We start from the raw sequence: 26,560 nt of genomic DNA, 5'->3' as shown, positions 1-26,560 counted from the left end.
TGGAAACTAAAAAGAGAGAGAGGGAGGGAGGGAGGGAGGGAGGGGAGAGAGGGAAAGAAGGAAGGAAGGAAGAAGAAAGACAATGAAAGGAAGAAACATAAGCCTTTCACACTGTCCCCAAGAGATCTACAACCTAACAGTAAAATGAAAACACCTGTATACACCAAGTAACATTTCAAATACCTAAAAACAAGGAATGGCTCAGGTGGCTGCCAGTGCAGGTGGCCACCTCCCCATGGCCACGCTGCTGGCGTGTCCCAGGGAGCCCAGTTATGGGCGCGAGGATGGAGCAGGAGAGGAGGGGCCCCCGCACAGAAAGCACCTCGTGAGTGACAGCACTTGTATCGGAGGCTCTACCTGTCAGGTCACTTAGTCTGCTTAACATCCACACGGCATTACTGTATTTACTAGTCTTCATCGTCCAGTGTGGAGACTGGGGGCCTGACAGCTAGGACAACTCACCGAATGTGCCCCAGCTGGTCAACAGTGACCTGGGTCTCGATCCCGGACTGTCACCTTGCAGGACACTGCTAGTACCTTCAGGTTACGCGACAAGTGTTCAGGGTGTGAGGTCGAAGGTACGTTCAGGGGCAACGAAGAGTGAGTACAGAATGTGTGTGTCACGTGAGGCTTGTTTTTCCAGAAGACACTCTGTGTGTGTTATGCCAGTTAGCAGGTGAACCTTGGAAGAGGGGGGAGGGTGTTTGAGAGCCTGTCTGTCTTTCCTGGAGGTGGAGGAGGCTGGAGCCACCCCTGGACGATGGCCTGGCTCTCAGGAGGTGCTCCTCATTCCCGGCCCCACATTCCTCCTGTCCTGGGAGGTGGATTCCCTGAGCTCTGTCTCTCCTTGGGCGAGTCTCAGCCAGATGTCACCATGTTGCTTGCAAAGGCTGTCCCCTCCACTCGGGGGAGCCTGGAGTTGTGTTCCTCCACCTCACACAGTAGCCTCGCTTTTGCTTCCTCCACTGCAGTGATCTTACTTAGGTGACACCGTCTCCAGTGAGTGCTTCGCAGACGGCAGGAACTCTGGCCCAGTCTGAGGCCTGCATGACCACACTCACACGCACTGACCATCTGAATTAAACATTGAAGGCTTAATTAAGTGAATGTCAGATGTGTCCTTGGGGGAGGGAGGAGGGTGTGATTGCCAGAGAAATTAAATGTGAGCTGATTCTTGAAGAGACTTAGCGTGTGCCAGGACAGTTCCCAGAATTTCCGGGCAAATGGAATGTGGTGCCTTTCCCTGAATCTCTCTTCTCTCTCTTTACGCTAACGTTTCTCAGCTTCAGCACGCCTGATTCCTTAGGCCAGGTAATTCTTTGTTGGAAGGGTCGGTCCTGTGCATCGTGGGGTGTTTGTCCACATCCCTGGCCTCTAAATAGAGGTGTCAGTAGCACATTCTCCCCAGACTGTGCCAGGAAATGCCCCGACACGGGCAAGTGTCCCCCGGGGGAAAGTCACCCAGGCTGGGAACTCAACCCCACAAATGTTTTAATACGCAACAAGTTTAGTTCTTGTGAGCCTCGAAAAGTGCCAGCCAAAAAAAATCAAACAATCATAGAAAATTCTTAAATTATTCTTATCATTTCTGAGAAACCATCGTGAACTGGTCAGATGGTCCCGAGTGCTTTCTGCAGGCTCTGCGCAATCCTCAAGCATGATGATCCTCATTTTACAGATGAGGGAGAAGGGTCAGAGGGCTCAGTTTGCCCACGTGGCAGCATCCCAACGTTCCCTGGCCCTAGTGCGCCGCTGGGGCTCTTAGGCCGTTTTCTGTGCCTCAGGCTGATTTTAAAGGAAATCAGATGTATGGACTACGTCCAGACGCCAGAAGAAATGCTCTGATAAATATGGACCTTGAAAAAACTCGTAACTGGTCCATCTTAAAGTAATAAGGCATCTATATTGAGCTGAAAGAACTTTCTTCCCAGGTGTCCTTTCAGTACATACACAATCGCGTCAAGATCTTCAGTCCAGATGACTGCGCTAGGAGATTTCTCATCAGAACGTTCTACAATTACATTAGCTCTCTGAGAGCATTGCAAGTGCACCGTCTTCTAAATAAATCACCATGAATTTGCAGAATGCTGAAGAAATACTGGCTGTGTCAGAGGTTTGCGGTAGAACGGAGCCCAGCGGCAGAACAGGACCGCAGGGAAAGGGTGGGCCCCGGTGGGCGGCGCACCCTCTGAGGTGTTTGCAGGGAGCTGCTCCACCTGCTTTCACTTCCTGCCACTTCGCTGGACATTCCAGTCGCAAAGCTTTTAGGCTTGGGAGTGCTGAGGCAGAGACTCATTAGTCCGTTTGGCCTTGCTTTTGAGGGAAAACCATGTTATTTCAGCAGCAACTGCTCTGCGTAGACAGTCCCGATGCAAGTACTTTTCCAGGCAGCCTCATTTTGTCGTCAGATTGAATACAGCCTCTGACAGGCAGCAGCCCAGGCAGGCAGCGTGATGCATCAACTTTTTGAAAACAAGCTTTCTCCTTTTCAAATGGAATTCCGCTCCAGTTTTGGCTCCTGGGATGTTCTGTTCGCCCCGGGAGCAACTGCACCATATTAGGGCACGTCTGTCCTCCTCGCCGCTCGAAATGAATCACACGCGCAAGGTTCACGGAGTCTGATTCTGACTCGCGCGCCTCAGAAGGTTGGATTCCCTTTAAAGACGTGTGGGATGCCCGGGGATCGTGTTGACCCGGTTTGATGTCCTCCTGGGGCTGCAGCGCTGAGCTGAGCTTTGTCGCCAGACGGGCTGTTCCCGGGTCGGCCCTGCCCCCTAGTGGTTGTCGGCGGCACTCCCGTCCCCTTAGTTGTCACTGTCAGGAGCTGTGAGGGAAAACAGAGACCAGCGGAAGGGGCAGGTCCCAGAGACCCAAAACCAGCCCCGCAGCGAGATGCACGCTGGGTTCCAGACACAGAAGCCCAGTGTGGTCACTGTAAAGATACGTTTTTTGTTTTGTTTTGTTTTTTTAATTACTTTTTTTTGAGTTATAGTCATTTTACAATGTTGTGTCAATTTCCAGTGTAGAGCACAATTTTTTCAGTTACATATGAACATACATATATTCATTTTCACATTCTTTTTCACTGTGAGCTACCACAAGATCTTGTATATATTTCCCTCTGCTATACAGTATAATCTTGTTTATCTATTCTGCATATGCCTGTCAATATCTACAAATTTTGAGCACCCAGTCTGTCCCTTCCCACCCTCCTCCACCTTGGGAACCACAAGCTTGTATTCTATGTCTGAGTCTTTCTGTTTTGTATTTATGTTCTTTTTTTTTTTAGATTCCACATATGAGCGATCTCATATGGTATTTTTTTTCCTCTTTCTGGCTTACTTCACTTAGAATGATATTCTCCAGGGACATCCATGTTGCTGCAAATGGTGTTATGTTGTCGTCTTTTTATGGCTGAATGGTATTCCGTTGTATAAATATACCACATCTTCTCTTTTTTTTTTTTTTCTTAAACTTTTTTTTATTGAGTTATAGTCATTTCACATCTTCTTTATCCAGTCATTTGTCGATGGACATTTAGGCTCTTTCCATGTCTTGGCTATTGTCAATAGTGCAGCTATGAACATTGGGGTGCAGGTGTCTTTTTGAGGTAGGATTCCTTCTGGATATATGCCCAGGAGTGGGATTCCTGGGTCATACGGTAAGTCTATTCCTAGTCTTTTGAGGACTCTCCATACTGTTTTCCACAATGGCTGCACCAAACTGCATTCCCACAAGCAGTGTAGGAGGATTCCCTTTTCTCCACAGCCTCTCCAGCATTTGTCATTTGTGGACTTTTGAGTGATGGCCATTCTGACTGGTGTGAGGTGATACCTCATTGTAGTTTTGATTTGAATTTCTCTGATAATTAGTGATACTGAGCATTTTTTCATGTGCCTATTGATCATTCGTATGTCTTCCTTGGAGAATTGCTTGTTTGGGTCTTCTGCCCATTTTTGGTTTGGGTTGTTGGTTTTTTTCTTATTAAGTCATAGGGGCTGTTTATATATTCTGGAGATCAAGCCTTTGTCAGTTTCATCTTTTGCAAAAAGTTTCTCCCATTCCGTAGGTTGTCGTTTTGTTTTGCTTATGGTTTCCTTTGCTGTGCGGAAGCTTGTAAGTTTCATTAGGTCCCATTTGTTTATTCTTGCTTTTATTTCTATTGCTTGGATAGACTGTTCTAGGAGAACATTTTTGAGATGTAGGTCAGATAATGTTTTGCCTATGTTTTCTTCTAGGAGGTTTATTGTATCTTGTCTTATGTTTAAGTCTTTGATCCATTTTGAGTTTATTTTTGTGTATGGTGTAAGGGAGTGTTCTAGCTTCACTGCTTTACATGCTGCTGTCCAGTTTTCCCAACCCCATTTGCTGAAGAAACTGTCTTTATTCCATTGTATGTTCTTGCCTCCTTTGTCGAAGATTAGTTGACCAAAAGTTTGTGGGTTCATTTCTGGGCTCTCTATTCTGTTCCATTGGTCCATGTGTCTGTTTTTGTACCAATACCATGCTGTCTTGGTGACTGTAGCTCTATAGTATTGTCTGAAGTCTGGGAGAGTTATTCCCCCAGGCTTTCTTTTTCTTCAGCAATGCTTTTGCAATTCTAGGTCTTTTGTGGTTCCATATAAATTTTATTATGATTTGTTCTAATTCTGTGAAATATGTCCTGGGCAATTTGACAGGGATTGCATTAAATCTGTAGATTGCCTTGGTCAGTATGACCATTTTAACAATATTGATTCTTCCAATCAAGAAGCATGGGATATCTTTCCAGTTTTTAAAGTCTTCTTTAATTTCCTTCATCAGTGTTTTATAGTTCTCTGTGTATAACTCTTTCGTCTCCTTGGTTAGATTTATTCCTAGGTATTTTATTACTTTGGGTGCTATTTTAAAGGGGATTGTTTCTTTTCTTTCTTTTTCTGTTGATTCATCATTAGTGTAAAGAAATGCAACTGATTTTTGAACGTTAATTTTGTAACCTGCTACCTTGCTGAATTCTTCAATCAGCTCTAGTAGCTTTTGTGTGGACCTTTTAGGGTTTTCTATATATAGTAATGTGTCATCTACATATAGTGACACTTTTACCTCTTCTCTTCCAGTTTGGATCCCTTTTATTTCTCTCTCTTGCCTGACTGCTGTCGCTAGGACTTCCAGGACTAGGTTGAATAGGAGTGGTGAGAGTGGGCAGCCCTGTCTTGTCCCAGATTTTAGTGGGAAGCTTTTGAGTTTTTCACTGTTGAGTACTATGCTGGCTGTAGGTTTGACATCTATAGCTTTTATTATGCTGAGATATGTTCCCTCTATACCCACTTCGGTGAGAGTTTTTATCATAAATGGGTGTTGAATTTTATCAAATGCTTTTTCTGCATCTATTGAGATGATCATGTGGTTTTTGTCCTTTCTCTTCTTGATGTGAAGTATTACATTGATTTGCGTATGTTGAACCACCCTTGTGTCCCTGGGATGAACCCCACTTGATCATGATGTATAATCTTTTTTATGTGCTGTTGGATTCTATTTGCTAATATTTTGGTGAGGATTTTTGTATCTATGTTCATCAGTGATACTGGTTTGTAATTCTCTTTTTTGGTAGTGTCTTTGCCTGGTTTTGGTATCAGGGTGTTGGTGGCTTCATAGAATGAGTTTGGGAGTATTCCCTCCTTTTCAGTCTTCTGGAAGAGTTTGGGAAGGACTGGTATGAGTTCTTCTTTGTATGTTTGGTAGAATTCCCCAGTGAAGCTGTCCGGTCCTGGACTTTTATTTGTAGGGAGGTTTTTTATTGCTAATTCGATTTCATTTGTAGTGATCGGTTTGTTCGAGTGGTCAGTTTTCTTCTTGATTCAGTCTTGGTGGACTGTATGTTTCTAGAGACTTGTCCCTCTCCTCTAGGTTATCTATGTTGCTTCCATATAGTTTTTCATAATATTCTCATATGATATTCTGTATTTCTATGTTATTTGTTGTAACTTCTCCATTTTCCTTTCTTATTTTGCTTATTTGTGCTCTCTCTTTTTTCTTTTTTGTAAGTTTGGCAAGAGACTTGTTGATTTTATTTACCTGTTCAAAAACCCAGCTTTTGGTTTCATTGATTTTTTTCTATTATTTTTTAAATCTCTATTTTATTTATTTCCTCCCTGATCTTTATTATTTCCTTCCTTCTGCTGACTTTTGGATTTTTTTGCTCTTCTTTTTCTTATTTTTATAGCTGGTGGGTTAGATTGTTTATTTGAGATTGTTCTTCTTTTCTGAGGAAGGCCTGTATTGCTATAAACTTCCCTCTTAGCACTGCCTTTGCTGCGTCCCATAAATTTTGTGTGGTTGTGTTTTCATTTTCATTTATCTCAAGGTATTTTTTAATTCAACTTTGATTTCATCATTGACCCATTGGTTTTTTTGATAGCATGTGGTTTAATCTCCATACTTTCTTTTTTTTCCTCCTTTGTGTTTCTGTAGTTGAGTTTTACTTTCATGGCATTGTGGTCAGTAAAGATGCTTGAGATAACTTCTGTCTTCTTAAAATTGTTGAGGCTTCTTTTGTGCCCAAGTACATGATCAATCCTAGAAAATGTTCCATGTGCACTTGAAAAGAATGTAGATCCTATTTGGGGGGGGGGGGTGTAGTGCTCTGAAAATATCCACCAATTCTAATTTTTATGTTGTATCATTCAATTTCTCTGCTGCCTTATTTATTTTCTGTCTGGAAGATCTGCCTAGTGATGTTAATGCGATGTTAAAATCTCTGACAATGATTGTATTCCCATCAATATCCCCCTTTATATCTCTTAGTAATTGTTTTATGTACGTAGGTACTCCTATATTGGGTGCATATATATTAATGAGTGTAATATCCTCATCTTGTATCACTCCTTTAATCATTATAAAATGTCCTTCTTTATCTTTCTTTATGGCCTTTGTTTTAAAGTCTATTTTGTCTGAAATCAGTACTGCTACACCTGCTTTTCTGGCTTTTCCATTTGCATGGAATATCCTTTTCCATCCTTTCAGTCTCAATCTATATGTGTCCTTCTCCCTGAAGTGGGTCTCTTGTATGCCAGCATATTGAAGGTTCTTGCTTTATTATCCAGCCTGCCACTCTGTGTCTTTTGATTGGAGCATTTAGTCCGTTAACATTTACAGTAATTAATGATAGGTGTGTGTTTATTGCCATTTTGAACTTATTTTTGCAGTTGATTTGGTATTTCCTCTTTGTTCCTTTCTTCTTCCTTTTTTGGTTTGATAATTTTCCTTTGTATTATCTTGGATTTTATTTTGTTTTTGTGACTCATTTTGTTTTGTGACTTATTTTGTTTTTGTAAGTTTTTGGCTTGTGGTCTATTAACCCATTACTATAACTGTTTGTATTAAACAGATAATAATACAAGCTCAAACCCATACTACTGAGAACAAAATATTTTAAAAAGAAAAAAAAAACATACAAAAAACCTCTATATTTTCTTGCTTCCCTCTCCCACTCTTAATGATTTAGATGTACTCTTTTACAATTTCATGTTTATTCTATTTGTAATTCATGGCAGTTATCACCTTTCCAGTTACGATTTTCTCATTTCTGTAGCGTCCTACTTCTTTTCTATTTAGAGTAGACCTTTCAATATTTCTTTTAGCATGGGTTTAGTGTTGCTAAACTCTTAGTTTTTGCTTCTCTGTGAAGTTCTTTATCTCTCCTTCTATTTTAAAGGATAACTTTGCTGGATAAAGTATCCTAGGCTGCATCTTTTTTTCATTCAGGACTTTGAATATATCTTGCCACTCCCTTCTGGCCTGTAGTGTTTGTGTAGAGAAATCAGCTGAAAGCCTTATGGGGATTCCCTTGTAATTCACTCTTTGTTTTTCTCTTGATGCCTTTAGGATCATTTCTTTATCTTTAACGTTGGCCATCTTGATTGTAATATGTCTTGGTGTGGGTCTGTTTGGGATATTCCTGTTTGGGACCCTCTGAGCCTCCTGTACTTGGATATCTGATTCCTTCTTTAGGTTAGGGAAGTTTTCAGTCATGATTTCTGCGAATACCTTTTCAATCCCCTTTGTTCTTTCTTCCCCTTCTGGAACCCCTATTATGCGTAGATTGGCACGCTTTATGTTATCCCATAGGTCCCTTATATTTTTTTCATTGGTTTTTATTTGTTTTTCTCTCAGCTGTTCTGATTGGGTGTCTTTTCTGTTGTCCTGTCTTCTAGGTCACTTATTCGTTCCTCTGCATTATGTAGCCTGCTTTGTACAGCCTTTAGGTCAGCCCTCATCTCAGCAAATGAGTTTACCACTTCTACTTGGCCCTTCTTTATAGCTTCAATTTCATTTTTAATATATTTTATATCTCTAAACACTATCTCTTTTAGTTCCTTCAGTACTTTGATCACTCCTTTTTTGAAATCTTGATCTAGTAGGCCATCAATGTCTATTTCCTTGATTGTTCTTTCAGGGGATTTCCCTTGTTCTTTTAATTCAGAGTGGTTCCTCTGCTTCTTCATCTTGCTGATATCTCTCTGGCACTGTGGCTTAAGGAGTATCAGTTATCTATTGCAGTCCTTAAGGAGTTTACTTATTTATCTGTCTAAAGCCTATGTAGGAATAAAACAGATTTGTGGCATCTTTGTCTTTTGAAGAGGGTGATGTTCTGTCGGAGTTCAGCAGGTTCTCTGGTTGGCTGGGTGGGTCCGTGGATGTGAGTTTTGGTGTATTTGTGAGAAAGGGTGAGCTACGAGCATCCTTCTACTCTGCCATCTTGGCCGATCTCTGGCAAGATACATCTGGTTTTTCTCCTGGCCCTTCATGATTAAAATAATGATAATAGAGGACAGTAGTTTACCCATTTACAGTCAGATCAGGCGGTTTACAAACTGAGAGCCCCAGTCCTTTTCTCAGAATAGGATGCCAGGGTGACTTAGAGGAAGTGAGCTTGTCTTCTTGGAATTCATCATTAAAGAAAGGCTTCATATTTATATTGGCCTCTTAGGTTTCTCTGAGCACTTTGACATGTTTTTCATATTGGGTATTTATACATGATTTTTAAATTTAAAAAGTTATCTATGTACTTTACAGATTTATAATCCCAGAAACCTTTTATTCCATAGCTAGGGGGAAGGGAGTAAATTTCTCATGACTGTCTTTCAATTTTCCCTAAACTTCGCATTCTCAAATTGTTCTTTCATATTTTCTCTTTCAGTTTCTCATTTTAGATACTAATGAAAGATGTCAGTTTATCCACTGTGGTGACTTTCACACAGTGTTAACCATGATCTGCAATATACAATACACTTACATCACAGCTATATACTGAATGTGTGTGTGGTCTCCAGAGTTCTGTGAAATGGTACTGACATTTTGTGCTGTGTGCTCTGATATGTCCTGTTCAATTATGCTTCTTTCCTTTTTTTTTTTTTAACTTTTTTTTATTGAGTTATAGTCATTTTACAATGTTGTGTCAACCTTTTCTTTTTTATTCTCATGCTTGCCCACTACCTGGCTCCCGACTGAACATTTAGGGAAACTAAGCGAATCACTTTTGTTTGTGCTCCTAGATGTAATGTAGTGGAAATGGTCTGGGAAAATATACACTCAGAGATGAAATCGAGAAGCCAGAGAAAAAGAAAAATGCCATGTGATATCACTTATATGTGGAATCTAAAAAAAACACAAATGAACTTATTTACAAAACAAAGTCACAGACACAGAAAACAAACTTATGGTTACCCATGGGGGAAAGGGGGTGGGAAGGGATAAATTAGGAGTTTGAGATTTGCAGACACTGACTACTACATATAAAGTAAATAAACAACAAGTTCCTTCTGTATAGCACAGGGAACTATATTCAGTATCTTACAGTAACCTGCAATGAAAAAGGATATGAAAATGAATATATGTATGTATATATGTCACTGAAGCACTGTGCCGTACACCAGAAACTGACGCAACATTGTAAACTGTCTATACTCTAATAAAAATAAAAAGCTACAACCTTCCTTACCTAAGTAAGTACTAGGGATGTAGTGTACAACATGATAAAAATAATTAGCACTGATCTACGTTACATATGAAAGTTTTTAGAGAGTAAATCCCAAGAGTTCTCATAACAAGAAAACATATTTCTATTTCTTTGATTTTGTGTCTGTATGAGATGATGGGTGTTCGCAAACTTACTGTGATGATCGCTTCATGATGTACGTAGGTCATACCATGATGCTGTACACCTTACACTGACACAGTGCTGTATGTCAGTTGTATCTCAGTAAAACTGGATGAAAACAGTTTTTTAAAAACAACAACAAAAACAAAACAGAGGAAAAGCAAGGTTGCCTTTAGCTCTCGCCACCAACGTGAGTCCATTCAGTGAGCATCGACTGTGAACTCCCTGACTTAAAGCATCTGACTCTGCAGGGTGCCGAGTCAGGACGAAGAAGAGTCTGGAGAGCAGAAGTGGCAGCCTTGTCTCAGGAAGGCACCTCAGACAGGAGGTGTTGGTCCAGGTGCATCACGGTTCTCCCTGGGTCTCACTGAGAACCCCTGATTCTCAGGAAGCTGCATATTGCTCACCAGACAATGGCTAAATGTGAAGAAAGACATTAAGTGACTGTCATGTCCAGTGGGGACTTTTAGATTTTTTTTTCTCATCACGAGGAGAATTTTTTTCTTTTGTTGTACTGATATGAGATGATGGATGTCAACTCAACCTACTGTAATCATTTCACGATGTATGTAAATCAGACTGTCATGCTGTGCACCGTGAAATTAAATGGTGATATATGTTAATTATTTCTCAACAGCACTGGACAAAAAAGACGGGTACAATTTTTTTTCAAATATCATGTTTGCTAACATGTTACTATCACTAATCATATATGATTTGTCTTCTTAAAGATAGTAGGATTTTTTGTAATTTGTCTTTAAATTTTTTATTGAAGTACAGTCATTTACTGTGTGTCAATTTCTGGTGCACAGCACGGTGTTTCAGTCATACATGTACATACATGTACTCCTTTCCGTGTTCTTGATTGAAGTCCCAGGGGCCTTGTGCTCAGTTCTTGTGTCGCCGTACTATGTGCCCATGAGATGTCAGCTGTCCAGCCTCCAGAGCTGGAGGGTCCTTTTCCTGAGATGTTCCTGGCACAGCCACAGGGGCCCAAGGAGTAGGTTACGGAAGGTGTCTCAGGTGCTGATACACGAGTGAAGTTTGGAGAGGGGCCTCCGGCTCCTGGCTGCATGGGGACAACCCTTATTAGGCCAAGCTGGGCACAGCCTTGCTGTGATTAGACTGGGGAGCACCAGAGCCATCCCCAACTTGGGCTGTTCTGGGTGGCAGCTGGGTTCCCTGCTCAGGGTCTCACAAAGCTGGGATCAAGTCTGCTTCCAAGTGTGTTCAGAGCATCTGAGCTTCCCCCGGCCACCCCTTGGACCAAGCAGCTGCCACCTCTGGGCACTGGATGGGAAGGACTCAGGCCCAGATGTCCTTTGAGCTCTGCTTCCCCCTTCAGCTCCTTGTTTAGAACCGACGTTAGGGTGGAGTCTGTCCTGGTGACTGTCACCAGGGTCTTCCCACATCCCTCTGGCTTCAGAAACTTGGTTTCTAACCATTTGGGACATTGCAGGTTAGGCTGATGTCCTCTGTCCTTCACCCACAGTCCTCACGATCTTCCTAAGACATCACTGCTGGTACCCGATTTGCATGCATCTCTCTATTCCATTATGGTCATTTAAACGTGCAAACATTTATATGAGGCATATGCTATTGTCGTAGGTGTTTTATTATTGTCTAAATCATACCACCTCACAGCCGTCACCTCATAGCTTGTTTTTCCGACTCGACAAGATGTTTTTAGAACTCTCTAGGTCAGCAGAGACAGATGCACAGACCTGCAGGGTCTGCTGTGGAGGCTCCCCGTGACGTGATACCAGCTCCCTCCAGCCCCCCCCCCCCCCGCCAGCTGAGCACCCTTAGTTTTCCTGACTTCTCTTATGACGGCAGGTGCTCACCACACATGCTGATGTGCATCTCCTGTGTCTGTGTAAATCCAAGAAGTTCCAGAGGACAGACACCTAGACAGTAGTTTGCTGGCTCATGACGTCTGTACCTTTCAGTGTGATAGATTCTGCTGGGCCTCCTTTCTGTAGTTCTTGCCTCAGTGTCTTCAGTCTCCTCATGGTGAAGAGCTTTCTCATTTGCCAAATGTCTCGGCCGGCCCTCTGTCGCTGGATGCTCAAAGATCTGCGTGTTGCAGCTCAGAAGACAGTGTCTCTAATGCTCTGCCTCTACCAGAGGGTTTAATTTATCCTGTAAAAAGCGAAAATTGCGCATGTTCTGCTTTCTTTCTCCCTGTGTTTCTGCAGTAACCACCCAACCCCGAGGACGTGAGAGCTGGCGTTGCTGGAGGGGAGGCGACATATCAGTTAGGGCTGCAGAGTTACCCTCCCACAGCTGGAGAGTAGCTGGTGGTGTGCCAGGCTGTTTGCTTGTTTTTCTTGTATGAGAACACTTGACATGAGACCTGTCATCTTAACAGCTTTATTTTTACTGTAATCCTGCAGTGCTGTCAACCGTAGGCGCGATGTTGTACAGCAACCTCTAGAACCTGTTTATCTCACAGAAGTTTATACCCACTACATAGGATCCACTGGTTTCTCTCTCCTTGCAGACCCTGGGAACCACTAATCTACCCTCTTCTTCTGTGAGTTTGACAGTTTGACAGTTTCAGATAGCCCAGACACTAACTACTCTAGATAGATAGATAGATAGATAGATAGATAGATAGATAGATAGATAGACAGACAGACAGACAGACAGCTAGCTAGCTAGCAGACTATATATATATATATATATATATATATATATATATATATAGTGAATAGTGCAGTACTTGTCCTTCTGTGACTGGCTCATGTCACTTAGCATGATGTCCTCAAGATTCATCCATGTTGTCGAATATTGCAGCAGTTCTTTTTTAAGACAGAATAGTATTTCACTGCATGTATATACCGCATTTTCTTTATCGACTCATCCATCCAAAGAGTTTTTAGTTTATTTCCGTATCTTGGCTATCATGAATAGTGGTACAGTGAACCTGGATGTGCCAATAGCTCTCCGAGATGCCGATTTCAGTTCTTTTGGATAAGTACCCAGGAGTGAGATTCCAGGATCATATGGTAGTTCTACTATTAATTTTTTGAGGCGCCTACAATTGTTTCCCATAGTGGCTGCACCATTTTGCATTCCCACCAACTGTGTGCAACAAGGGTTCCAATTTCTCTACAACTTCACCAGCGTTTGTTGTCTTTCGTTTTTTGATGACAGCCCTCCTAACAAGTATGAGACAGTATCTCAGTGTGGGTGTGATTTACATTTCCCTGATGGTCAGCGATACTGAGCATCTTTTCACATACCTGAGGGCCATCTGTATGTCTTCTTCAGAGAAATGTCTATTGAAGCCCTTTGCCTACTTTTGAATGGGTTATTATTATTAAATATACCTTTTGCTGTTGAGTTGTGGAAGTTCCTTATATTAACTCTTTATCAGACACATGGTTTGCAAATTTTTTTTTATCTCATAGGTTGCCTTTTCGCCCTCTTGGTTGTTTCCTTTGCTGTGCAGAAGCTTTTTAGTTTGCTGTATTCCCACTTGGATATTTTTGCTTTTGTTGCCTCTCCTACCCTTGAACTTGTGAATACCAGGGTCGTGAAGCTTATCCCCCATGTTTTCTTCTAGTTTCACAGTCTCAGGTCTTATGTTTCAGTCATTCATCCATTTTGAGTTGATTTTCATTGTGGTGTAAGACAAGGGTCCAGTTTCAGTCCTTTGCATGTGGACATCCTGGTTTCCCAGCATCACCTGTGGAAGACGCTGTCCTTTCCCCGCTGTGTGTTCTCGACACCCCTGTCAAAGACCAGGGGACATGCGCACGTGGATGTATTTCTGAGCTTTCTGTCTGGTTACGTCGGTCTCTATGTCTCTCTTCAGGCCAGGAGAGGCATACTTTGTTTCACACACTTCACTTTACTGTGCTTTGCAGACACTGCATTTTTTATAAATTGAAGTTTTCTGCCCACCCTGCGTCAAGCAAGTCTATCAGTGCCACTTTTCCAGCAGCGTTATTTTTTAATTAAGGTGTGTGCATTTCTGCAGACACAGCGCTGTTGCACACTAAATACCTGAAACTTTCAGGAAACAGTATATATTGAATCAAGGTTGAATTAGAAAAAGAACAGTGGCCACCGTTTCAGATGTGCCAAAGAATTCGGGTCAAACACCGCCCAACAGGTTGTGATTCTCAGGTTTTCTCGTGGTTACAGAAAACCCCAGAGCCTGGGAATACCGGGGCAGGCATTTAATGAACCCACGGTAGAAAGCTCGTCCTGACTGCAGGTGCCTTTCCTCAGTTCTGGCTTCTTTTATATTCTGTATTCCCACAAAGCATAATTGGGCTGGAATATTATACAATTTCTGGAGCTCTCAAGGTTCACAGAAATGAACTAGAAGACAGCATTGATCTTAAGCTTATTTCTGAAATTCCTACTTACATTATTCACTATTATCAGTCAACTGAGCAAAATAAGTTGCTATTGAATTTGCACAAACATAATGTTATTTGCAGGGAGCAATCTGACATTGGCCAAAAAACTACATGCTTCTTAAAATTCTTTTATCCATGTTCCCTAGCTCATCCAGGGTGTGAGTCCATGGAAGGCAGAGTCCTGACTCGCTGAATTCAGGGCCACCGCTAGAGTGACCGGACCTCAGCGGTGCTTCCATGAGGAGTGTGGATGTTGCTGATGACGCTTGTGTTAACAGGGGCCCGCTTAGCTGCGGGTGACAGTGATCTTTCTCAGGTAGCCCAGGCTCACATAACTGGCAAGTTCAAGGAGGCAGAGTTGACTTCAGGAATGGCTAGATCCAGGCTTGAAAGGACATCATTATCGTGTCTCTGTTCCACGCATTCCCTCCCATCTCCCCTTCCCCCTACCTCTCCTCTGTGTTTGCTGGCTTCACGGATTTCCCATGTGGCTGTAAATAGAGTCACCAGCACCTAAGATTCCCAAAGATCAGAGAATTACCCTGTCTCTCCCACATCCGCATCAAATCCCACAGTTCTGCTCCTGTGTGCGGGTCCTTCAGGGCCATCACTGCGGGGGAGGGGTCAGAACCGTGTGATTGGCGCCCACCAGAGACACAGACCGGGGAGGCAGGCCACTTCCAAAAGAAAAGCTGAAGGAAAGACAAGCAACAGACGTCCACTGCAAGGGGTTGACAGGAGGGAGAAAAAAGATGGAAGAAGACTGATGCACCGTCAGCACAGATACAAAGCTCCGGCTTTCTTAGCCATTACATTTACTCATACCGAAGCCAGCATGTGGTCTAGGTGATCAGAGCAGGATCTGTCCCGTGTGGCAGGAGAGCAGAGACTTAGAAAGTGCCTTGAGCATTTTTTTGTTTTTAGCATCTTAAATGTATTTTTCTTTTTTTTTTTTTTCCTATTGAAGTACAGTCAGTTGCAATGTGTCAATTTCTGGTGTACAGCACAGTGTCCCAGTCATGTGTGTGTGTGTGTGTGTGTGTGTGTGTGTGTAATGTTTTCATATTCTTTTTGCTTTGAGTGTTTTTAACGGTGCTATAGAAGGTCATGGGAGATTCAGAGCACACCAGGGGGTGGTGGGATGGGGAGGGAGGAGGAGCGAGAAGGAATCTAAAAGGGGCCATAGCACAGCCCACACGGTGCACAAGGAAACCTAACTGCTGTGTCTGGGCACCTTTGGGGTGTAAGATGGTGGGAAGATAAAAGCTGGTCAGAGTACAAACCTTCCTCGACGTACCATAGGGTTGCTCCTGATAAACCCACTGTAAGTTATCATCAGCTGAAAATGCATGTAATCCACCTGACCTACCAAACATTGTGGCCTGGCCTAGACCCCTGAACCATGCTCAGAACACTCACCTTAGCCCTCAGCTTGGCAAAGACATGTAGCACAAAGCCTGCTTTATGGTAAAGCGGTGGCTGTCTCATGTGATTTACCAACTACTGTACTGAAGTGGGAAACAGAGTGGTTGTCTGGGTCCAGAGTGGCTCTAAGTGTAGCAGTGGCCGACCCTGGTGGTCACGGGCTGCCCAGGACCCGCGGCTGGCGCTGCCTGGCCTCACGAGAGAGCACCCTCACTTGTAGCCCTCACCTGGAGAAGAGGCCGAAACTCAAAGTACGATTTCTGCTGAAGGCGTATCACTTTGCACCATCACAAATTCCAAAGGTCTTCAGTCTAATCATCGTGAAGCTGGAGACTGTGTATAAAAAAATCAGCAAACATCTGGTGCAGGAAAAAGAGAAATGCATGAACAAGGGTGATGATGCAAGTAGGAAAACGTGATACTGATCTGATCTGAGATGAGTGATACTTACCTGTGTAGTTCAGGACACTGGAGAGGTGTCCTAGACTCCCCAGTAGGGCGGTGGTCAACCCGAGTCAGGACGTTGAGCGGAGGGGTCTCGTAAAGACGAGCGTGGTCTGTCATTGGCGTGGTAGCGGGGCCACGTGGGAGACACCAGGCAAACGCCTTCACAACTGTGTCAGCTGGGACCCAGGTGGAGGGAGACAGCACATAGCTTTTCTACATGTGTGCCTTCGGAGAAGCCACTGGTGCAGCTGAGGACCCCACGGGCATGTGGCACTTCCCAAATCTGGACATCCTCCCGTTGGGGAGTCGTAGATGTAGATGAGCTGACACCTGATAAAGCCCAGAGAAGTAAAAAGAACTAAAGAAGAGAAAATGCATCAATTCCCTGTATTTGGAAACGAGTGCGAACTAGGAGACTCCATCTACACTAGCACCGTGAAGCTGACGCCTTCCCTCCCACTGTTGCCACTACTGCACGTGTACTGTCTTTCAGGTGACCAATGGTATCTCGTAATTTTTAAGTGTTCTTCGATTACACTTTGAAGAGGAGCTTTCGCCAGTTAGGAGGGACTAGTTGTCTGCAGTGTCTGGATGACCTGGTGATGAGGCAGAGTGGGGTCACGGTCAAACGTGGAGGCTCAGGTAGGCTCGGATCATCTGGGGGCGGACACCTCTGCCCCTTTACCTCACTCACTAGCTTGAAACCTTGGACAGATTACTTAACTATCTAGGTTGCAGTTTCCAGGAAAATAATGTTATTTTAAGGATTAAATGAGATAACGCATGTGACAGTTTGCAGCATGTGTGCCCTGTGGGAAGTGTCCAGTGAACACTCCCTCCTGTCATTTACGGTGGCACAAGTCGAGCCCTGAGCACCCCGGCAGCCAAGGCTAAGTGAGTCACTGCTCGGTGAGACGAGCGGTAGGACAGTGACAGCAGACACCAGACCTGCGCGGCGGGCGCTGTGCGCAGGCTCTGGTCTGTTTTGTATGTTAAAACATTTTGGTGAGAAACAGAGTTTCTGACCACTTACTGTTGAATTCTAGATTGAATTTATACCACTATACAGAATGTTCCATTCCCATTTTTCTAAGAGGAAACTGGAACCCAAGGAGGTTAAGTAATACCCAAGATCCCGCCCTCAGGAAGTGGCTGATGTAAGATGTGAGCCTGTGCCTCTGGGACTCCAAGGCCTCCCTGCTACCCCTGCGGCCTTTCCAGGAGGCTCCATGCGCCGTGACTGCAGTCCTCCCAGGGGTGCTGCGGCACGCCTGGTACAGGCTCGATCTAGGGCTCTTGCCTTGCATACGTGTGTACATAGTTGCATCATGAGAGTTTAGTCGAACATTTTTTTAACCAAGAGCCTGAACCCAGCAGAAGTGTTCTTAATAGATTTTCGCTGTGATTCTGAAAAGTAGAGTTCCTCGAGTGGCCCTCCTGGAGGGATGATTTACTGCCTCTAGCCCACAGAGGGCAGCGATGTGAACACTTCTGAGCCAGCTGTGTCCTCGAGTACCAGCCGGGGGTTCAGAGCGGCTGAGCTGGGCTCAACCAAGGCTTCCCAGGACCGCACGGGAGGACCTTCCTGCTGATGCAGTGATTGTAACGATTCTTAGCCACTTACTTATTTTGCACTACCTGCAATTTGGCAACTATGTATATGCAAATACACATGTGGTGCTAAAACGCTTTTTCTACCTAACGGTAACATATCTAAACACTGGATGTATTCCAAGCTGGTTTGGTCAGTTCAGAACAGTCTGGTAAAGGTTCTGCATGTTAACAGGCCAAAACTAGCAGCCTCGTGGACTGTTACCAGCCATTAAAAGGAGCCAGCACATCACTGCTGGTAACTGTGCTGGGAAGAGGTCACACAGTGTGAAGTGACTTACTCGTTTCCACCCACGCTCCAGGTCGATGCTGTTCCTTCCAGTGAGGCTGAAGTGGCTGGAACTGCCTTAAAGTTGCTTTGTCTGAAGCCTTGCGTAGGTCAGCACCCAGGTGGATAAATGCGTATGAGTGATGTCGGTTTCTCGTGCAGCAGGATGGCAAAGCCATGCTGGAAGAGCATCATATAAGCCTCTACTGCTTCCCCCTTCTTTTTAAAGTCAGAGAAGTAAGGGAGACTTGGTTTGAGAATGAGTTCTGTGGAAGTGGGTGTGGCCTGGGTCTGGAAACGTGGCAAACGTTCAGCGCCCGCTGCCAGCTACTTGTGCCTCCTCGAACAAACCCCTGCCTGCCCCACGCCTCACCCTTATTTAATGTGCTTGTCCTTACTGAAGTGCCGCTGTCAGCCTTTAAAGTTCGAGAGTGTCCTTGGTGGGTCCCTCTGTTGGGCTCACCTCTGAGCAGGACCTGTTCTCTTGTAGGCTGCAGTGCAGAGAACAGATCAGATGAAGGCAGCAACCTTCCTGACTCTGTGTTTTCTTTCTCTCCCCAGACCATGTCAGAGAGTCACCATGACCATGCACAGTAACAGCTCAACCTCACCTCTGTTTCCGAACATCAGCTCTTCCTGGATTCACAGCCCTTTGGATGGGGGGCTGCCCCCAGGAGCCGTCACTCACTCTGGCAGCTACAACCTCTCCCAAGCAGCCGGGAATTTCTCCTCCCCAGATGGCACGGCCAGTGACCCCCTGGGGGGTCACACCATCTGGCAAGTGGTCTTCATCGCGTTCTTGACCGGCGTCTTGGCCTTGGTCACCATCATCGGCAACATCCTGGTGATTGTGTCCTTTAAGGTCAACAAGCAGCTGAAGACAGTCAACAACTACTTTCTCCTCAGCCTGGCCTGTGCCGACCTGATTATCGGGGTCATTTCGATGAATCTGTTTACCACCTACATCATCATGAACCGATGGGCTTTGGGGAACTTGGCCTGCGACCTCTGGCTCTCCATTGACTACGTGGCCAGCAATGCCTCCGTCATGAACCTGTTGGTCATTAGCTTCGACAGGTACTTCTCCATCACAAGGCCACTCACGTACCGAGCCAAGCGAACGACAAAGCGGGCAGGCGTGATGATCGGCCTGGCGTGGGTGGTCTCCTTTGTCCTCTGGGCCCCCGCCATCCTGTTCTGGCAGTACGTGGTGGGGAAGAGAACTGTGCCCCCCGGGGAGTGCTTCATCCAGTTCCTCAGCGAGCCGACCATCACCTTCGGCACGGCCATCGCTGCCTTCTACATGCCCGTCACCATCATGACCGTTCTGTACTGGAGGATCTATAAGGAGACGGAGAAGCGCACCAAGGAGCTGGCTGGGCTGCAGGCCTCGGGGACAGAGGCCGAGGCCGAGAACTTTGTCCACCCGACCGGCAGCTCCCGGAGCTGCAGCAGCTACCACTTTCAGCAGCCGAGCACAAAAGCCTCGGCCCGGAGCACGTGCGGCCGCTGCCACTTCTGGTTCACCGCCGGGAGCTGGAAGCCCAGCTCCGAGCACATGGACCAGGACCACAGCAGCAGCGACAGCTGGAACAACAACGACGCCGCGGCCTCCCTGGAAAACTCCGCCTCCTCCGACGAGGAGGACCTGGGCTCTGAGACCAGAGCCATCTACTCCATCGTTCTCCAGCTGCCGGGGCACAGCGCCCTCCTCAACTCCAGCAAGTCGCCCTCGGCAGACAGCCTCCAGGTGCCCGGGGAGGAGCCAGGGGCAGCAGGCCTAGAGGGGAGAGCCGGCCGACCGCAGGCCCAGAAAAGCCTGGATGGCCGGGGCAGTCTTCAGAAGAGCTTCTCCCAGCTTCCCATCCAGTTGGAGTCGGCCGTGGACACCGCCAAGGCCCCGGACGGCAGCTCCTCAGTGGGCAAGACCACGGCCACTCTGCCTCTGTCCTTCAAGGAAGCCACCCTGGCCAAGAGGTTCGCGCTGAAGACCAGGAGCCAGATCACCAAGCGGAAGCGGATGTCCCTGATCAAGGAGAAGAAGGCGGCGCAGACCCTCAGCGCCATCCTGCTGGCCTTCATTGTCACCTGGACGCCCTACAACATCATGGTTCTGGTGAACACCTTCTGTAACAGCTGCATCCCCAAGGCCTACTGGAACCTGGGCTACTGGCTGTGCTACATCAACAGCACGGTGAACCCCGTGTGCTACGCCCTGTGCAACAAGACCTTCAGAACCACCTTCAAGGCGCTGCTGCTGTGCCGCTGCGACCAGCGGCGGCGGCGCAAGCAGCAGTACCAGCAGGGGCAGTCGGCCGTCTTCCACAGGCGGGTGCCCGAGCCAGCCTCCTAGAGGCGCGTCCACCGCGGCGCGCGCACGGCCGCCCGCCCCTCTGCTGGGCGTCAGTGAGGGTGGGGGTGAGCCCTGTGACGACAGAACGCGTTCTCCTCGTCCCACGGTGAAAGGAGCTGCCTGTTTACCGATCCCTCCCATAAACCCCGTTTTGCTATGAAGAGTCAAATACCAGTTCAGCAAAAAATAAGCAAGTGAGCAATGAGCATAGTGCCGCACAGGAAGAGATCGATTCTGACTCAACTTTGCCTTTTGGTTTTTTTTTCTTAAAGAGGGGAAACAATGTTTCGTATCACTTCTGCACCCAGATTGGCATGCCCGGGCCGTTTAGTCCCCACCAGCCCTGGACTCTCATTGAGCATAACCGGCCGCGTCCCCAGGTGTCACCCAGACCCCACGTGGGACACGGCAGGCTAGCAAGTCCACGGTTCCGAAATGGTTTCACACGCTGAGGATGGACCCTCTTGTCCCCGTCTTCTGTTGGTATGTCGTTCAACTCTATTTGTGGACTTGATTCTCGATTCTCGCAAAGTAGTGTTTTGTGCAGTTCACGTTTCATACAAATAAAAGCTACCCAAGTACACACATGTACATGTATGCGTGTGTGAGTTCCGTGCGTGCACACACCGTGTATGTAATGTGATGGGAATCTCTGAACTGGCAAGTTGTTCCAGCAACGTGTGCTTTCAGTGCTTTGGTGACTGAAGTTCTCTAGGATCCTAACCAACATAAAAGTGAAGGAAACCCAGTGTGGTGTTCTGGAAACCAGGGCTGTTTCTCTGGAGAACAGGCAGCAGAGAGCATCCAGGCCCCTGGCCTGGTCTGTGTAGGGTGTCAGCCTCGAGGGTCTGGGGGCAGGTGGCTCAACCAGGCGCTGAGGGAGCGGTCCCCTCTGCCGATCCCCCCAGCCGTGCTTACTCGAGTCAGGGCCCCTCCGAGCTCAGCAGGGGAACTGCACCCACATGCTGGAATTTGCTTGTCCACATCTGAAGGTCGCACACAAAACTGCTAGCTGAACAGCCTGAAACTCAGTAACCGTGTCACGTTTCAGGGTTACGCAAGCATCGCGTAACACAAAGCAAGAGAGACGCTTAGGGGCCAAGAAGGACGGGGTTCAGCTTCTCGCAGCCCGGCATCTTCCTGTGAAGTAAGGGCTCACACCTTTGCTGCTTAGCGGTGGCCAGGGCTTCCCGGTGTGCGCTCTGCGACCTCCACCTGGGTAACAGGTGGGGTTGAGGAAGTCACGTGTCCTCTCAAGAAAGCATTACACTTTGAGAAGCCTTGCCTCCCACTGATTTCCTGACGTTACTCAAAAGTGATTTTTGTATTTGCTTCTGAATTGACCGAACGCTGAATGTTCTCTTGGGGGTGGGGGTGCTGTCACCGTCCTCTGCTGCTGCTGTACGAGGCGGGGGGTGCTCCTGCTTTCCTTTCACTGGGGCTGTGTGGGGAGTGGGCGGTTGGGGGCGGGAGCGGAGGGCAGAGCCTCCCTTTGTCCAGGGTCTTGTGCTGTGAGCCCCGAGCCGGGGTGCAAGTTGCTTCTGTGTTCAGTGTGAGCTGGTGTTCACAGCAGAGCTTAACAGCAGTGGACGTGTACTCAGTGGTGTCTGTTTTGAACTATTTAACTTTGTGTTCTGTTTCTATGAAGGTGTATTTACGCAGACTTCACCAAGTGTCTCTCTAACGCCGATAAATGTCACCCTTCAGTCTTCAGCAGTGGTGGCCCCAGATGACTCTTCAAGGTCCACCTGAGCAGTGAGCAGGGTGTATCGAGCTTCCTTGTGGCTAAGAAGGGAGGAAAGTCACTCTGTGGGTGTCGGGAGGTGCCTCGTTCAGAAGTCAACAGTGACTTCAGCGTAACGGCTCGTTACCCCTAGTGAAACCTGACGGGAACCCGTCAAAGCGACCCTCCACCAGTGTGTTTGAGCTCACGTGACGGGGGAAAGGGCACATCAGCATGAATGCAAGAATGGGTTTGGGCCCACATTCCAGCAAAGAATGAGAAAAAACAATCTTCTAACTTACATAGCAAACTACAGAATGTTACGTCATCCGTGTGCTAACGCGCGCTGCCTGTGGAGCGGGTCCGTCTGTGTTTGCTCGTGCCCCGGCACTAATAAATCCGTGAGTGCTGATTCCAGCCTCCCCATTCTCTCTGAAACTCCTATTTTGCCTCCCTCTCAAAAGGCCATTTCCTATGTTTTAAAAATAGAGAATTAATTTTAGAAATGGAGGAAACCCTGAGTTTCGGCAGAACTGTGAAGGTTCGTAACAATCCTGCTTAAACGCCGTCATCTCACCCTTGTCCTTCTACGATGGAAGGAGAGAAAGAAGCCCAAGGTGGGTTTAATTGTCAGATTGGATTCAAATCTCTCATGAACGAAAGCTGCTTTTAAATACACTCTACCAACTCCATTCATAGAAAAGTATGTCCAACTCTTAGGTCGTTCTCAGAAAAGGAAAATAAGAAAACAGATTCTTTTGAACATGGAGAATTGAAAAGTGTGACCAAAGGTGTAGTGAAGTGTTTGTCACCAGACGTGTGTTTCTCAAAGTGCTTGTCATTGAAAAAGGTACTCAGCATTTCTAGATCAAAATGTCTTCATCCGCCAAACGGGAATCAACCCATTTCATTCCATGTGAATGAAGTTTGCCAGGCTCTCAGGATTGGGTGCTTTAATGGAAAGAGTGAGCTAATCAAACCTGAGTAAAGCACAGGTGAAGAACCACCCCCCAGCACAGACACAGGCGCACACACACGTTCTCATCCTGTGCCCCGCTGGGCTCTGTTCTCTTTGGTCCGTCCCCTCCCTGTGGTCTTCCAGCTGGTTCACCGTGTCATCCTGATCATCCTTGACTTCAGACTAGCCCTGACTCTCCAAGCGTGTTCCATCTCTGTTCCCCCTTTCACGTGTCACCGTGTTAGACTCTGGAAGAAGGCGAACAGGCAGGGAAGCGCGAGCATGAGAAGCCGCAGTGGCTGAAGACTCAGAAGTCACCCCGGCCCTCCCCGTCAGCCCCCCGTGTGCACGTGGACAAGTTCCATCTGTTTTGTTGGTAAACCTGGAATTTTAAATTTCACTTCAGTCCAGGATGACCACTGGTGGCCTGACCACCTTACAAGCGGAGCTGTTGGGTAGCTGTTTGTTGGGCTTTTCAGTGCTCTCTCTCAGAATGGACTGAAACTGCACAGAATACAGCTCCCCAGACAGTCACCCCTCCTTCACCCAGCCACTCCCGCCACCTTTACTCATGCGCAGTGGGCGACAGCGAGGGGCAGCGGTGCAGACGCGAGGCTGTCCGAGGCCCCAGGGCAGCGTGGCCCCTTCCCTCTGCGGACTTCAGTGCCGCTGCCCCTCCTTGTGCTTTCGTGACGCAGGTTTCTAGGGATTCAGCCTCTACCAGGATCAGTGCCATGTGAGTCAGTGCTCCAGACCTAAGTGGCGGTCACCCAGGGCTCGTTAGAACCGGGAAGCCCGTTTTCTCTTTCTGGCTTCAGTGTCACAGCCTGAGAAAGGAGGCCCAAGTTGAGACAATACAAGTGAATGAAGAAAAACAAACTCATAAGGTGACTGTACTCAGCATAAGTTGTAACTGCATCGTGTTTTGTCAGCAGGCTCCAAAATGGGCAAGTATTTGTACTGCTGTTTAGTTGGACACGCGCTACATTCACAGCTTCGGGCACAGAGATGGACGGTGCGCCGGACGTGTGGAAGCGGATGCCCGCGTCCTTTAGTGTGATGTCAGGACCATGCACGTTCTGGTAGAACTATGGAGACTCGGCAGAGCTCTGACCCTGCCACTCTTGCCCTGGGGGGGACATTCCAGATAGTCACCCAGATCCAAGGTGGTTCTTGTCTGAGCTGCACACAGATCCCACACGAGAGGCACATGGAACAGGAGGCCGTGGTCTCAGCTGCAAAGACATGTTCATAGCACTTCCCACACCCAGATAACCCCGCCTTCAACCTGAAAGCTTATGCCCGGAATACAGACATCTCTTCTTACTCTTTCTTGCCGTCCAAAATAGGTACTAATTCTGCAAGTTACATAGCACACCCCAAACTAATTTTATCATGTCCGTGATCTCCCTGATGATTGGTGCCTGTGGCCAGCACCTTGTCTGTCAACCAGTAGACAGTAAACATTGTTCAGTGTTAACCAGCTCCTTGTAATTCATATGGCAAATATTTCCAAGAATTGTGTGCATGTCAGTGCCCCAGGTTTCTGCTGTACCCAGGGGTCACTGAGCTGGGAAAGGAGATTAAAGGAAAAGTGGTTCATTACTAGGATGGTTTCCTGATAAAATGTGACTAAGCAACAAGGAAAATATTTTAATGGATTTGAAGTAGTAAATATAATTAAGAGGACAGGAAGGGAAAGAATCAACTTTCCTTTATCCCTGGAATTTGGAAGCGTTTTACCGAGCGTGGTCAACTCCACCTGGTTGTCCTAGCAAGAGAAGTAGTGGGGGAGCCCAGAGCGTCCTGAAACAGAAGGCTTCTGTTGGTACAGGTGAAGTTCTGTTAGTTGGGCCTAAAACAGCCACGCACGTAGCTTTGCTTGGTGTGGAAGTTAGGAGAGAACCCATTCTGCTGTGCAAGCATTCGGCAAAAGCCCTCTCTTCCATCCCTTCCTCACACCCAGCTGGGGCTCCAGCCTCCTGCATACATCACCCCAGAGAAACCCCTCCAGGGCTCGTGCTTAGAGCTAAGAGAAGGCACATTCTGAGCAATGCCCCCCCCCCCCTTTTTTTCCCAAACACACGGGAACTGTCTCTAAGTTTGGTGCAGGTTTGAGGGGCAACTAAATTCAAATTGGCTTCCAAGTTGGTGAGTCAGCACATTGGCTTTTCTTGGCAGAAAGCTTTCTGGAAAACGTCTATGAAATGTTGAGTGATGCTCACATCCTTCGGATTCACGAGGGTGTAGAAACCACTGTCCAAAGAGATGGCTGTATACTTGCTTTGTAAGCAAAAGGCATGTATCATAGTTGCATCTGAAACGGTGTCCCTGTCTTTCTCACAGCACTGGATTTTACCTTTTTTACTTCCTAGTGTCCAGCACTTCCTCGGTAGTCATTTTAGGTATGTCATGTGCCATTTTTATTCCTTCTCCTAAAAATAAGTCAATTGTCTGTACTATAAAATGATGCCTGCAACTTTGTGGTGATATTATTTCCTAAGTTTAATGGTGAAATAAGGAAATAAAACTATAAGTAAACAAAGAATGTGGTTGGCTTTCTTTGTAGTCAAAGATCAATGATGCAGCAACAGTTTTTTCTTGTGTAAAGGCGTGGGGGGCACTGCAGAGGTAATTGTGAAGCAGACCGTTATTTGCATTGACTTCTCGCTTGTATTTTTCTAATTTTTTTTAGATTTTGAGGTGGGTGGGATAATTTGGCTAATTTATTTATTTAATGGAGGTACTGGGTATTGAACCCAGGACCTTGTGCATGCTAAGCACATGCTTTACCACTGAGCTGTACCCTCCCCCACCCCCCGAATCTCTCTTTTTCTTATGCACTCGAACGTTCTTCAACCATGAACATTGCTGCTGTCATAGCCCGGGACACTTAATGCCCTGTGTTGAGGACTGTGAATGTATTAACTGTATCTGCACATGTAATCCTTATTTTAAGACTGCATGTGAAGAAAAATATTTATCTCTGGATATATACTGTTGACCTAAAATGAAGAGACCGCCAGTTATTTGTCCAGCAAAGATGGGTTTGTACGGGACCAGCAGAGAATTGGTTCAGGGTCTGCAGCAGTGGTGAGCCCCACGCAGTCCCTGCACAGCAAAGGCAGGAGAGGCTCTTACGGGGGATGGAAGTCCAGAGGGCTGAGTAAACAGAGAGTCCGTGGCTTTGCGTTGGGTGCACCCCTGCCAGGAAGGAAGGGTCTGTCGGCGTGCTGTCGGCTCTGCTCCCAAAGCAGGGTG

General features: G+C 46.4%; 1 protein-coding gene across 5 annotated transcripts in view; it reads left to right on the top strand.

The window, feature by feature from the left end:
- Positions 1-26,012, top strand: part of CHRM3 (cholinergic receptor muscarinic 3) — a 461,018-nt gene extending 435,006 nt beyond the window's left edge. For 4 of the 5 annotated variants that reach the window (XM_031460789.2, XM_031460790.2, XM_064487814.1 and 1 more), the window contains one exon: positions 18,827-26,012. In XM_031460789.2, coding sequence (XP_031316649.1) covers positions 18,846-20,618 — 1,773 coding nt within the window. In that variant the 5' untranslated portion in view covers positions 18,827-18,845 and the 3' untranslated portion in view covers positions 20,619-26,012. The remainder of the gene's footprint in view (positions 1-18,826) is intronic. The other variant, XR_010381798.1, reaches the window with a different exon arrangement.
- The last annotated feature ends 548 nt before the right edge of the window (positions 26,013-26,560 follow it).

Source organism: Camelus dromedarius, chromosome 8 (genome assembly GCF_036321535.1).
Source record: "Camelus dromedarius isolate mCamDro1 chromosome 8, mCamDro1.pat, whole genome shotgun sequence".
NCBI lineage: Eukaryota > Metazoa > Chordata > Mammalia > Artiodactyla > Camelidae > Camelus > Camelus dromedarius.
This window is presented reverse-complemented; position numbering and strand designations above follow the sequence as displayed.